At 39.5% G+C, this 15,433-nt stretch overlaps 1 protein-coding gene across 1 annotated transcript; it reads right to left on the bottom strand.

Annotated features, from left to right (window-relative positions):
• Positions 1 to 911: 911 nt before the first annotated feature.
• LOC149844596 (protein S40-6-like) lies at positions 912 to 1,544 on the bottom strand. Its single transcript, XM_089985555.1, has one exon. It carries the CDS (start codon positions 1,542 to 1,544, stop codon positions 912 to 914), a length of 633 nt encoding a protein of 210 aa, XP_089841681.1.
• Positions 1,545 to 15,433: the final 13,889 nt, after the last annotated feature.

Consider the following 15,433-nt stretch of genomic DNA (forward strand, 5'->3'; position numbering starts at 1 on the left):
TAGCGGCCCGCATGCCGGCCTCTGGGCTTAGGCCTATAAATTAGATCAAAGCTCGATGCGAACCAGGCTTTTGGCCCGACTCTTATATATAAAAACTATTATATATAAAATATATTACATATAAAAGATATTTTATGTTATCTATAATATAATATATATTATAGATAAATATATGTTATATAGGCCCAGCCCTGCCAAGGCGCACGGGCCTAACAGGCTGGCCATGGGCCAGGGTTTTCCCAACGGGCAGTCCATAACCGGGCTGTTGGGCACAGACCGGACTTTGACGGAGCCGGCCGGTCGGTAGCCCACCCCTAAGTGAACCCTAATATCTAAGATGGACTCTTTCTCTTTCCTTCTCTTTTTGAAAGGTATGGTGTCCACAAGTTCCAACAACAGTGCTGGATTTACGAAATATACCTCCATTCACCACATTCCCATTTTAAGTAGTAAAAATGGCTGGTCCCCTCTTTCATTTATAAAGAAAGGCATATCTTTTGTCAAAATTAGAATTGAGGGTCATGATTGCTCTGGCACAAAAGTTTAGAAGTAAAGCCAAAAACTCCTTCAAAGCATATAGCATAGTGGTAAATACATAACTCCTCCAAGCTATAAAAACGGGCAAATATGTACCATGTTCTCCAATAGTGGCGGGCCCCACCTTCTTTTTTTTTTTTTTTTTTTTGCTTTTTTTTTTTACTTTTCTTTTCTTTTCTTTACACACAAAAGTGGCAACCGGAATTATGCACAACCGGCCGGAATCTTACTCCCCGTCGAATGGCACCAATTTTGAGAGTACTACGGCTCAATGGCGGAAGCATGGTCGCCACATCACAGCAAAATTTCGCTAAACAATTGTCCCAAAACTCACCGGAAAAACCTCAGGTCGAACAGTCAACGACGGGTACCGGTCAGCCGAAGAACCCGGTCTGGCGCCAGACCGCATTCCGGACCCGGCTCATGTCCCGGCCCTTGAGCGTGCGGCCGACCCCCTCGAAGACCGATGTTGCCGTGTTCCGGCCCCTCGCACTCTCGCGGGCCAGGTACTCATGCGGTGGGACCCACTCCCGCTCCTCGTCCACCGCGGGGCACGCCACGTCGCACTCCGGCGAGGAATCCACCGACGACTCTCTCAGGATCTTCGACCAGTCCGGCACGTTGACAGGCGCCGAGTGCCGGACGGCGCCGGCAGGAGGATCGTCCGCCGGACGGAATTGCTTTATGATCCTCGCCGCCGCCGCCGCGTTTCCTCCGCCGGATGAATCGTTGAATGCAATCGACAGCCCGCCGATTTGGCTGTTGCCGTCGGAGGAGGCCAGCTGCCACCGACGGTTCCGGCCGCCGGCGGAGGCCGGAATCGACCGCTTGGTTTCCTCCTTGACGGATGCAACATCATCAATTGTTGACCAAATCTCATCCTCCGCGAGGTCGGCCCCTCCGCCGCCGGCGGGCGCCGGATAGCCAAAGTTTCCGATCAGCATCTCACAACGACCTGAACTTATCTTCCGACCCATTCCCAGGCTCATTCCGGAGGCCCTCAGCATATTTCTGTACAGCCGTAGGACTCAATTTCCCGCCGGCAGAGTCTGTCGGATTCCGGCCATCCCTCCCCAAAAATCACCACGATTCCACCCCTTCCCTCGCCCCCCCCCCCATTTATACAAACGCAGTCTCCTCGCCCCCACAAACTCATTTGCATTTCATTTCGCGTTCATTTCAATTAATCCTGCCACGTCACCGGCCCTCCCCGCTACCGACAAAACAACGGAAGAGAGAGAAAATCGGAAGACCCGCCACGTCGGATCTCGATTCATCCCTCCCCTCCCCAGAGCCGGGCCCACGCCGTCTGTTCATATCCATCGGCGGGCCCTCCTCCACGTGGAGTGATCAGACACGTGGCGAAACATGCATTAATCTGCGGGCCCCACCATAAGGCAGGGGCCAAGTGGCGGGCCAGAGGCGTTCAGGTGGGGCAGTTTTGTCATCTTCGCATAACTGCTGAGTATCCCAAGTCCTCTAAAACGTCATAATAAAAATGTTGCCATCAGGAACGGTAAAATTTCCCGATAAATTAGAAATTCCTTTTTCTCACATAATCTCAGAAAATATCGAAAACATAAAAAATTAAAAGCAACGAAAGCACGTAAAAATATAAAAACATATAAAACGCAATTTTCTTGTCCATTTTCCCCTTAGAATCAATGTTGCTCGTGTGTGTCTGAATCGAATCGGTTTGAATCGATCAATGAAAACAAGTTTTTTTTTTTTAATTTAAAAAAACATAAAATTTCATAAAAATAAAATCAGATTCAGTTGAATCGAGCATGGATTGATCGATTTTATAAGATGGATCTGCATCGATCCCTGTATCGAATCTAAAAATGGCCGATTTTTATTCAAATTGGCGTATTCAAGCCAAATCAATTTGATTTTTCACAACATTGTATTCGAAGTGAATTCTTGTCAATTCAATCCCCTGTTTCCAAATGGCCAAAACTGAATCCAGCCGTATCTTGATAAAAAACATGATCTTTTTTTCAAAGTGGTCTGTCTTTGATCAATACTATGCTGGACTTTTAAATATAAAATCGTGATATTTTCAAAATATCCATGATATTTTGTGACCATAATTGTAGGGGGCTTGATTAGGGATGCACACGAGTCGAGCTAGAGCCGAGCTTAGCATGACTTGGTCCAAGCTCGGCTTGTGAAGAAAAATTGGTTGTTCAAGCTCTTGAGTTCAAGCCGAGCTTGAACAATCATGTCTCGAGATCGGTTCGAACACTATTCGAGCTGAAAACCTTTATTTTTAAAAATGTTTTCAAACTTTTTAGAACTTGTGTAAAATATTTTTTTGAAAAGATAAAAAATAATGAGTTTTGAACCCATGCACTTCCAAAGGTGACCAATAACTTATGAACAAAATACATACATATATAAATATAAATTTTTTATAACTATATGAGCCTAGCTTAATCAAGCTGGACTGCCTATTCATGCTCGACTTGTTTATGTGTACCGAGCTCGGCTCATTTATTTTTTTTAGTTGAGCTTAAACGGGTCGAGCCCGAGCTAGCTCGTTGTGCATTCCTAGTTGAGGCCGAGCGAGTTTTATTGGGGGCAGCTCATCTATGCTCGACCCGTTTAAGCTCAAGCCCGGACTTGTTTAGCTCAACGATTGTGCTTGACTGTATATTGCGAGTGGATGCACAACGAGCTAGCTCGGTCTTGAGCATGCACAACAAGCGAGTTTATATCAATGTTATCAGTATCGATGGCAAAAATTGGATGCGTTGTCGTCTTGAATATGCTATTTTTTAATAAATATAAAAAAAAAACTAAAAAACCTTTTAATATTATTTTAATAGTTTTAACACAAGTCACACATAATATTTTATTATTATTTTTGAGCCCAACGATTCAATTGAGTATCGGTATTGTCCCGATACAGCTGACTCAGTGACCTAACGATTCAGGGTCGATACCGATACTGACAACATTGGTTCATATGGACCCGTTTAGCTCGCTTGATTGTGCTGGACTGTATCTTGCAAGTGGGTGGGGAGGCAAAACTAAATGGGTCACATCATTTTCATTGGGAAAGGTTTAATTAAGGGCCTAATTAAATTAGGGGTGGGAAAATGAAGTAGGGGGTCAGGCTCAAGGCCCAAGGCCCAAGGCCCAAGGTGCAGTGCCTTGTCCCAGACACCCTTGTCCATTTTGATGGTAACAAAACCTTATCATCAGGGCCACCCCTTGCTGTCACCTTCTTTACCTTTTTTAGGAAAGGGACGTCTCTCTGTATATACATGCTCACAGATATATCATTGCTCCAGGACAAATAATTGCTCTGGCTTCCAATTCTTGGGTGATTTACCACCTCAAATAAATGGCATTCACTACGCTTGCCAGAAACGTACACTTAAAAGGCTCTGTTTGGTAATGCAAGAAATATGTAAAAGTATGATTTCTTTTTCTTTTTTGGAAAGGAAAAGTATGATCTTTTCAGTTGTGAAATTTTGCTGAATTGTGAGCCTTTGATTTTTTTTTTTTTATGTTTTGTAGAATCTGCTTTGGCAATATGCAACTGATCCAACAATTTAAAATATGTTTTCTGATGAGTAATGCAATCCTCTCCACTGTAATTACGGTCCGGTTTGGTTCGGACCCAGGTGAAACCAGACTTGAACCTGATTTTCGGGTATGGTATCGAGTTCAGACCAGGTCTAATCGGGTCTACTATAAGATAAACCATACTCTGACCAGATACGAACTATATGAACCATACTCGGTAAAATAATATTTTTTATCACTTTTATATTAAAAAATAGTGGATCTTAATCGGAACTTGGGTCGGGCCTGGGTCTAGTATAAAATTTTACAAATTATACACGAATCGGACCTTTGGGTCCAAACCCAGGTCTTAATTGGGTCCTAGCCTGCCATACATATGATCGTCACACCCGCAGCGTAAAACTCTGAGGCTAGGATTCCGTCCGAGGGGCCTATGCTGGGTGTTAGCTTGCACATAAAGGATACACCCATGGTAATCAAACCTTGACCACCCATCTAACGGTCAAGGCCCTACCCCACTACGCCAACCACCCTTGGGGTCTCGGTTGGAAGTTGGAACCATGAGTGAGGCCATTATATAGGATGCATATTCCTTCCCTCTTCCCCCAAAAAAAGAAAAGAAAAAGAAAAATACCGCACGTTAAATAATCCTTCATCTTTAAAACTATGAGTCAAAGAATTTTATATTGTCATTATAGTTTTGTCACAAATGCAACAAGCGTGTTAATAGAAAGAACTCAATTATAAAAGTTCCAGACATTTTTTCAAACCATGCTATGATTATAAACAATTGAAGCTTTTTATTTGTTATATTTAACCAGTACTCTAATTTAAGTTGTGGGGCTTGAGGGAGATTGAGACCCTGTCATATAGCCCCCTCTCATGTGGTTAAGACCCCTTAGCCACCCTTCTCTGCCACCAAAGAGCCTGCTGCTTCAACCCACTGGCAAGGGATGTGCAATGAGTTTGATATCTAGGTTGATCAAGTACACGAGACCAAGGACACAAACGATTAGGAAAATTCTCTCTCATATATATATATATATATATATATATATATATATATATATATAGAGAGAGAGAGAGAGAGAGAGAGGAACGAAAACCTACCCAATAAAACACATGCCAAACTTATCTCATGGAAAAAAAATGGTATTTTTTCAAAATTCTAACTGTACAAATGTGTTCAACATGATTGATTTACTAGAAATCAACACAGATCGTGAATTTTGGATAAAAAAATGGTATTTGGAGCCTTAAAAATGGTATGTCGTTGATTTTTGGAACTTATAGAAACCTATTCATGCATTGGAATCAAATGCTCCAAGAATTGATTGCTATAAAAAAAAGCATATAGATCACATCTTTACAACTCCAAATTTTGAAAAAAAACAACAAAAATCCAATAAAACATGTGGTGGGTGGGTTTGACATGTTTTTATTGGGTAGGTTCTCTCTCTCTCTCTCTCTCTCTCTCTCTATATATATATATATATATATATATATATATATATATATATATGAGTGCTTCTAGTGTAGTACTGTACTTGATTTATATAGATCTAAGCTCCAACTGTGAAATCTAACCTTTGGATGATGTTTAACATGTCTTAATTTACTATTTTCATGTGTTAAAGTTAACTCAAATAGGACACTATACCATTTCTAAACCATCCTTATTTGTATGAATTGTGAGCCATTGATTTTTCATCATCTGAAAAATGAATCTGATGATGCGTTAGACATGATAAAACCTTCTGACATATTGAAAAAGCTATACCAAACACATCTGCAGGATTGAATTTACCATTTGGTGGCTAGATCCATACAAACCAAAGTGTACAAACATAAGGCATCATGGTACAAAACCATCATATATATATATATATATATATATATATATATATATATATATATATATATATATATATATATATATATATATATATATATATATATATAGAGAGAGAGAGAGAGAGAGAGAGAGAGAGAGAGGTGTCGAACGTGCCTCGTGCATTGAATTTGTGCAAAAAACAGCCTTTAGGCAGTAACTAAGTGCCACTAAAGGGCATTTTTGAGGCTTTTAGCACGTGTCATACCTTTTCATATATGTAAGAAATTGCAAAATCGATCGGGACTTTGGTCAGCAGGCAAACATTACCACAAGGAGAAACCATAAGAATAATTAGATAAATTTAAACTTGCAATCCATAGTCTTATTGTCATGGTGTGGCTGCTGGTGGCATGTATTGGCTGTTACCAACCAATAAAATAATGTGACCCTTGTTGCAATAAATGGAATTATTGAGTGCAGTTCCTAGAGCCAAGTGGGGTGATTCTCATTAAAGAAAATCAGCCAGGGGAGCCAGGTATAGGGTTACAATGCTCCAGAGCACCACGAGAGAGTGGGACCCAATTTCAAAAATCCAATGAAACCTGTTGTGGGTAGGTTGGCATGTTTTATTAGTTGTACTTAATTTATATAGAACTAAGCTGCAAACGTGAAATCTAATCTTTGAATAATCTTTAGCAGGTCTTAATTTACTATTTCATGTGTTAAAGTTGACTCAAATGGGACACTTTATACCATTTCTAAACCACTCTTATTTTTATGAATTGTGAGCCATTGATTTTTCATCATGTGAAAAACGAATCCAATAATGTATTAGACATGATAAAACCTTCTAACATATTAAATAAACTATACTAAACACATCTGTACTGTTAAATTTACCATTTGATAGCTAGATCAATACAAACAATAGTGTACCAACATAAGGTATCATGATACAAAACCACTATATATATATATATATGGTTAATATTTGATTCCTTTGAAGGCACCAAATTATATAGAACTATTGTGCTAAAAATCATATGTTTTATTTTTTGTAAATTAAATCTTGTGGATGTAATCTAAAATGTTTGGTTAGTAGTAAATGAGTTTTGAACCATATGATTGTGACACATAACCAGGTTTTTTAAAGGCCTGAAAAATAAACGGTCTACAATGGCACTAAAATTTCATAACTCAAATCATATTTTTGGATCGAAATTACACGATCCAAAGCTTGATACTCAACAAACAAACAAACCTTCCTGAGAATATCTATATGGTCATATATATTGAGTTGATAAAACTTGAACCTAGAATGTTTAGCTGAATAGTTTCATATAATTTGATGCCTTCAAAGACACCAAATATTAACCTATAGATAGATAGATAGATAGACAGACATATATATAAATATAGAGAGAGAGGTATAACATAGAATAGTGTCAAACATGCCTCGTGCATTGGATTTGTGCAAAAACCCAGCCTTTAGCGGCAGTAGCTAAGTGCCATTAAATGACATTTTTTGAGGCTTTTAGCAGGCGTTACACCTTTTCATATTTGTAAGAAATTGCAAAATCAAGACTTTGGTCAGCAGGCAAACGTAATCACAAGGAGAAACCATGAGAATAATTGGATCGATTTAAACTTGCAATCCATAGTCTTATTGTTGGTGTTGGCATGGTGTGGCTGCTGGTGGCATGTATTGGCCGTTACGTACCAACCAATAAAATAATGTGCTCCTTGTTGCAATAAATGGAATTATTGAGTCCAGTTCCTAGAGCCAAGTGGGGTGATTCACATCAAAGAAAATCAGCCAGGGGAGCCCGAGTGGTCCTCAGCACCACGAGACATCCCCACAAGGACACCAATCATGCTGAGTTGAGGTGCACCAGCCAACTAACCAGCTAGGTACCACCGCGGGTTGGCCCTTGTGGCCAGTGGGGTGGTTCTGAAGGTGCTGAGATGAAGGCAGGGTGGTCGTGGGGCCTCAACTAACCAGCTAGGCCTCCCCTATCAGATTGATTGAAACCCGAGTCTTACTATCAATCTCACAAGAAGAAGAAGAAGAAGAAGAAGAAGGGGGGCGTGTGTCTTGTGCCATTTGATTACTGGAATCTCAACTGCGACTGATGTGTCCCCTCAAACCAACCGACCTGTTTCCTTTCTGCCAATGTTATCCCTTACCTTCTAGCCTAGATACCTAGTTATATAGATTTTTTAATGGTTACTGGGTTTTGACTCTCTTGAATACCCAAAATAATGGGCTTGTTTCAATTTTTATACCCGTCTGGGTCGACCAAGTGGCAACTAACCTGGAGAGAAGGTGCTGATCCCTTTGTCCAATGTTCGACTCTCATCAGGTCCTTTAACTAGTGGACTCTGTAAGGACTTGGGCGTCGGTGACCTCACCCGGTGTTTACCTTGTATGGGACAGGACCATTAAGTGACTCGATTCTCGGTGAGGGATCCATACTGAAAACATGACCAAGTTCATGGAGCCCAACCTTTTAGTACCAGTCAGTGTCATTAAATCTCGTTCTCAGTAAAATATCGAGTAGGAAAGTCTCACGACAAATCTAAAAGTTTGTTCTTCCTGAGAAGATATATACACATCTGAATATTATCTTTTAATTATTGCATTGATATCATGATTAAAATATTGTATTTTTTTAGATTATATCGGCTTTTTTAATATTGAAATAAAATCAGATGTTTTCGTAATGTTACGAGTATCTTGTTACATTACGAGCACTCTGTTCTTCAAATGGTTCAAGAATTTACTTATGGATAGAAAAGCAAATCCAAGATATACAATTGCTGCAGTTGGACATCAATTTTTTGATGCAGATCGGAAGCCAGATGAAGGGACCAGAATTTCTCATCCATAAATAGATGAGAGATCTAGGAGATTAAAAAATTTTCACAGTTGAGATTGAGATGAGTTAATTTTCATTTCTTTAATTTTGTGTTATCTTCTTTTTTAGATAAGTTAATTTTGGATATTCTTAGATAATTTTATTGTTTTCCTAGACTTTTCTGTGCAGTTCTCTGTTTGGGTATTAGATCTGTGGGATTCAAGAACGACCATTCTGAAAAACTGCATCAATTTTACTAGTTGAAGAATCATGGGTAAGGCACTCAAGGTGAAAATTTCAATGTAAATGCAGGCAATATCATTAACCAAAAAATGACAAGAATTATAGAGTGCATGATTATGTCATTTTCGCATCATCTTTCCATAGCTCCAGTTGCTTTGCCAATAGCATCATAATAATTGCTACGGACTAGGACCTTAGCATTATCACTTTTTCTTGAGAGAAATTGTGATTTCACCAAACAGACTATTGTTTTATATCACATAGGCCAATTATTGGTAATATTGCCAACTTATCACATTGGGAGGTTTTTTAATGCCAAGTGACTAGCATACTGGGCTCCTCTTGCTTTTCTTTTCTTTTTTCATTTTCTGATGGGAAACAGGAAAATCATCTCGAGATCAAAGACTTAGTCGTGCTGGTTATGCCTGCTACTTACAGTAGCTTTTCTGATAGTGTAAACCCATGACACATGCCTTGCCCCACAAGGAGTCACCTTGCTTCGGCACGGGCAATGTGAATGATACCCTTGCTTTACCTCTTGCTCTACATAATGCACTGCTTTGAGCTACTGGACAAGGTGCTGTGTGATGCTTTGAGCTACTGGACAAGGTGCTGTGTCTTAATCACACACTTTTCAAGTCCTGTCTCACATGCCTTCGAGTTTGTGCTTAGATAAAAACAAATTATTGAAAAACTAGTTCATCCATGAAATTTTGTGGGCGTCAAGGATGGGATTCTGATTTCATTAGGAGGCGGGTCCATTAAGTGAACCAATTTTTGGCGAGGGTTCTTCATCGTAGAAAAAAAGAAAAAAAAAGATTCTCTTTTTATCAATAAATGCAATGCAATGAAATGAAATGGCATATACTTTTTTGAGTGTCACTTTGTGTCAAGTTATCCATCTTTGTAGAATTGCACCTTTCTCCTTCAAGTCATGTCATATCTTCATCATCAATATATTATTATCATTATTGGTAGAGTTATTTATAAAAAGCTGGCCAACATATAAGATATTTACAAAAGGCTACTTGACATTTGTGCTATTACATCTAACCACCTACTTTATCCCATTGGATTTCATACACTCACTATAGCAATAGTTTTGTCTTTTTTAGCATACAACTCGTCTTTCTTTTACTTGGATAATCCAAGGGAAACACCACCCCATATCACCGACCATATATTGGCTGGGTTTTGATTGGTAAAATCAGATCTGATCAAGCATGTCTTTCAAAACTTATAAAATCAGATGGGTAAACGTAATGACTGAAACAGTAGGTAGTCTTTTGTAAATATCTGACAAGTTAAGTAGCTTTTTGTAAATTATTCTTATTATTAATAATGATAATTATATGAAAATAAGCAAATGAGCAAGTTAGATTTATTTGCGATATAGTTTTTAGAAACCCTAAAGTCTTGATGGGAAAATAAGTTATGCTTGAGCTGGTTAATAGTTAATACCATATAAACATAATTACCAACATTCATTGAAAGATGTTAAGTAGGATACTTCTCAAATGCCCACCAATCTAGTTTTAATTGATATACCCACCACGTCTTCCATATCTTTAAGCGAATACCCCCATTTTGTCTAATATTCTTAGTTTATTATTGGTTAATGTTGAATTATTGCTTATATAGTTGAAATTACCAATGTTGATGGATATATTGATTACCAACTTAAATAGACAGGATTTTTTTTGGTTTATCAGGCTAGGTACTAATTATTGTTGGAGCAGGGCGGATATAGGCTCGATGGGCCCAACCCAAGCCTCCAACCGCCGAAGGACCAACGTGATCCATGTCAGCATAATTTGTGCCCGACAAAAGATTTATGGGTCCGGGCCAGGTCAGATTGGTTTGGGCCATTTCATCATCATCATCACCAAGTCTTATCTCAACTACATGGGGTCCGCTTTGTGAGTCATATTTTTCCATTCCTTTCAAGTCTTGAGTCAGACCGTTTATACTAACCTCATAAATAAATGGTCTAAGCTGGGTCATATCTCATCATTGAAATGATGTTTCATCCCTCCCAAAACCCAACTTGTTTACTAAGTCTCCGTTTGGATGACACCCAAAATCAGGTTTTAAACCTGGTTTTGGGTGTAAACATGGTTTTCAGGTGAAAACTAGACACCAAACCTAGTTTTTATGAAAAAATGAAGTTTGGCAATACCTAGTTTAAACCAGGTTTTGCAAAAACTAAGGGTTACCCTTCCCCATTCTCTCCACCGCCCCCCCCCCCCCCACCCCACCCCCCAACACTCTTCTCTCATATTTCACTTTCTCTTCTAATTAAAGCTCAGGCCGACCATTTCTGGTCGAAAAATGGCTGGTCTAGTACAGTTCTATAAAGGTGATACCAGCCAACCATTTTCCGGCCAGTGATCAGCCAAAAAATCTAAAAAGTTTTGTTTTTTCATGTGTTCAACCATTTTTAGGCCAGCCACCCGTCAGGAAATGGTCTTGCCAGTGACACCAACCCAACCATTTTCAAGTCGACAGCTGGCCAGAAAATGGGCTTCCCATTTTTCTTCTTAACATTTTTACACTTTTTTAGGTTATCCGGCCATTTTGGCCAGCCACCGGCCGGATTGATACCTCCCTAGCTGGTTGGCACTAGCCTGGCCATTTTTTCTTATTTTTGGACTTTTTTCAATGTTCTTAACATGTTTTGTTTTACGTTATTCAACAAATTTTCAGTCATCCATCGGCTGAGAAATGGCCAAATTGGTTCCTCCCTTGCTGGGTAGCACCAACCCAGACATTTCCCAGCCTATGGCGGGCCGGAAAATGACTCGACTGTTTTTTTCGTATTTTTGAACTTTTTCAATACTTTCTTGTTTTTAAGATACCCGACCATTTTCCAGCCTTCCACCAGTTGGGGGGAAATGGCCGGACTGGTTTCTCCCTTGCCGGGTGGACCCACCCCAGCCATTTCCTGACCAGTGGCTGACTGATGCCACCCTTTCTGAGTTTTTAACATTTTTTTGTTTTGTTTTTAGTATAGTTAGCCATTTTTTTTAAATTTTTTTATTTTTTTTAAGATATCCAACCATTTTTCGGCCAGCCACTGCCTGAAAAATCGCCGGAGTGGTGCCTATCTTGGAGGGTGGCACCAGCCCAGTCATTTCCTGGCCTGTGGCTGTTCGGAGAATGGCCAGGCATGTATGAAAACCTGTTTTGGAAAATAAAAATATTGTTTAGTCTTCTTTTAAGTTTCAAAAACCAAAAATCTGTTTTTTGAGGTTTTGGGTCATCCAAACATCAATAAAACCTGGTTTTTGGAAAAACTGGGTTTGTGAAAAACCAAGTTGCAAAGCAAAACCTGGTTTTTGATAAACCTGGTTTTACATGTAATCCAAACGGGGCCTAAATAGACTGAGTTAGGTCCAAAATCTATCGAGCTTTAGACTATACATGGCAGCTAAAATTTAACAAATCTCGGGTTGCGTAACTATCTACCAACCAGGTACCTGACCCAATGTCCACCCTTAGCTTGAATGGCTGAGGGTCGCTTGCTTGTAAGCTTAAAGGATAATCTGAAATGGGAGATTAACGGTTTTAATTCTCACAGCCTCTTTTGTTTTTCTGAACCTTTTCTATCAAAGAAGTATATTATATTTAGAATGAGATATTAAGGCTAGGGATGAAATTGGGGCGGGGCGGGGGACAAGGTCTCCACCCCCGCCCCGCCTCGAGATTAGAACCTCCATCCCCCGGCCGGGATGGATTTTAACCTTCACCCCCCGCCTTCATCACCGTTTCATGTCCTCCATCCCCGGTTCAAACGGGGATGAGGCAGGGCGGGGAATTAAAAGTGTACGTCAATCCCCGCCTCCATCCCCGAACGGGGATGGATTTTAACCTTCGTCCCCGCCTCCATCCCCGTTTCATACCCTTCATCCTCGGTCCAAATGGGGCGAGGCGGGGCAGGGCCCCGCTTTCCCCCGGTCCACTGTCATCCCTAATTAGGCCAGCAAGGATCACACACTTAGAGCTCGTTTGCATGTCACAGAAAAGGGAAGGTTTTCACGAAAACACATAAAGCACAAGGCGTTTACGCAAACAGAGGGCTCTGATCTTTCCTCGCAGAAAGATAGCCTTCAGGCACGGAGCCTCCTTCCGCGTGATGCAAACACACCCTTAATAATGCTGCAAACATGCTGGTTTATTTTTTGGTGTTGCAGGGAGATCTGGTTTGGTCCAGTTTTGCCAACTAGATTGATATTTGCAGAAAGTGGGGCTTGAGTTGACAAAAAGATGATTCTAGATTAAGCTGTGATTTGATCCCACGACGAGATTTAATGGTATGATTTCAGCGCTTGATGACATGATCCAATGGTGTACACAAAATATCCACTCGACCAATGTCTTTACTTTATTTTTTTATTTGGACCAGTTACAAAAGATCTGTCCAACATGTGGAGCCACCCCTCAAAATATCCGACCGCACATTGGCTGCCCTCAAATTGGCAAAACCATTGAGGATCCCTTGCCCACCTGGCTAGCTTCGACCTTGAGGCAAGGTGTCACCTGCTTAAGACAATACTATCATTTTTACATCTTCTGTAATATCATATTATCAGTAATGAGACATTACATTTTTATATATATATTTTTAATTTTTATTCTATTATTATATATTTAAAATTTAAATAACTGAATTTTTTCTAAGATTTTCCAGACAAAATAATTTTTAAACTATCACAAGAGTAACCCTTGCCAAGAAAATCACGAGATCCTGAATTGTGAATGCCTACAAATAACTGTGGGTCTTTTTTGGTTATTACACCCAAGTTATTAAATACTAACAATGACATAGATGACACTCACTTTTGTCACCATTCCCTGTTTTGGCAGAGATTAGAGAAATATGTCAAATGTGACCAACTCACTACATATTCAAAACATATCAAAATCTGACCACTTGATTTTTTTGTCATGGTTTTACCCTTTTTCCGCCTAAAAAATTAGATGCCCTAGTCAAATCACTTGTTTAAGTTGTTGCTTAAAAAATTTAGGCCATGTAAGTATCACCTGAAAAAATCAGGCACCATTAAGTTGTTACCTGAAAAAATCAAATGCCATGTAAGTTGTCTTTGAAAAAATTGCTTGATTAAGTTGCCGTTTTTAAAACTCAAATGCCATGTAAGTTGTTGCATGAAAAATTCAGGCGCCATAAAAGTTGCCTCTTGAAAAATTAAGCAACCACGATTTCGACCAAACAAAAAGGCAAAAACTGTCAACAAAACCGTAAAATGGCCATGTTTGTTATATTTTCTAGTTTCTGTTATAGTATTTGTAATAAAAATTAGTGTCACTTACTTCAAATCCTGTTTTAAATATTTCTTGGTCCTAAATCAATCAATTGACCACGGTTAAGTCAAATAAAATGACTAAAATGTGTTCAATATATATTTATTAACAATAAAGGCAAAATTATTTATTTATCGAGTGACTGGTAGGTCTGCACTGATGTGCACCCATGTTTGACCATGTCAACCTCTTTCTCATTCAATATTGTGACCCCATGGGATGTGTTCAACATGGTTTGTTTTACTAAAATCACACCTTAGACTGTGGTTTTCTTTTTGAAAGTAAAAGCATTGGCCGCTTGTCTGGTAGGAGCAGCTAGTGCACGTTACCTTGTGTTGGGACGTTGCAGGTTCAAAACCCAATGGCATAGTTGTATAACTGGTAGGGGTCTGCCTAACCTCAGCTTGCCATTCAAACAAAAATCTAGAGTCATTGATTTTTGAAGCCCTTAAAAATGCATCTTGCACATTGCAATCACATGCATGATCATGTTTTTTTAGGCAGCACTTGTTAAAGGGCCATAGTGGTAAAAAAGGGTTCATTTAGCATGAGGTATTCATCAATAATTAACATCTAAATTTTTCTCAGAGGGCAGAGGGTAAGCCCACCGAGTTTTACGCTGCCGGGACAACGACAGTAAGCACGGCAGAGCCAGGGTGACTAGGCCTATATATGATTCTATGATTCTGGTGTTGTTTCTCAGAGTAAGAATAAAAAAAGCGTCTAAATTTTGGCCCAAGTCAGAAATATTGATTACACAATTGCTTCTGATATGTGGTACTCTTAGTGAAACTGGGGCACCTCATTCTTTTTGGGTTCAAAATAACTTCTTAGAAATAGGCCAAGCTATGATAAAGCCAAACCTTATTAATAAATAGACTGTGCAAGATAATCTCAGAGTCAATAAATCTAGCAATTCTCTGAACAAAAGGGTTCATATAAAATGCCCCAAACGTACCTACAATGAGAGAATCTGGCATTTCATGCACAGAACTGCTGTGAAATTGCTTCAACAGAAACTCAGCCGAGTCAAAAAGGATGGTGGAAAGCATTTATAAAATTTCCTCCTGGGACACCTTTAATTGAGATGCTTCAGCGACTG

This window comes from Nuphar pumila, chromosome 2 (assembly GCF_984573655.1).
Source record: "Nuphar pumila chromosome 2, dmNupPumi1.hap1.1, whole genome shotgun sequence".
Lineage (NCBI taxonomy): Eukaryota > Viridiplantae > Streptophyta > Magnoliopsida > Nymphaeales > Nymphaeaceae > Nuphar > Nuphar pumila.

What these genes read in the sequence shown, in the direction of transcription:
- LOC149844596 (XM_089985555.1), bottom strand. Translation starts at nt 1,544, where the DNA reads ATGCTGAGGGCCTCCGGAATGAGCCTGGGAATGGGTCGGAAGATAAGT.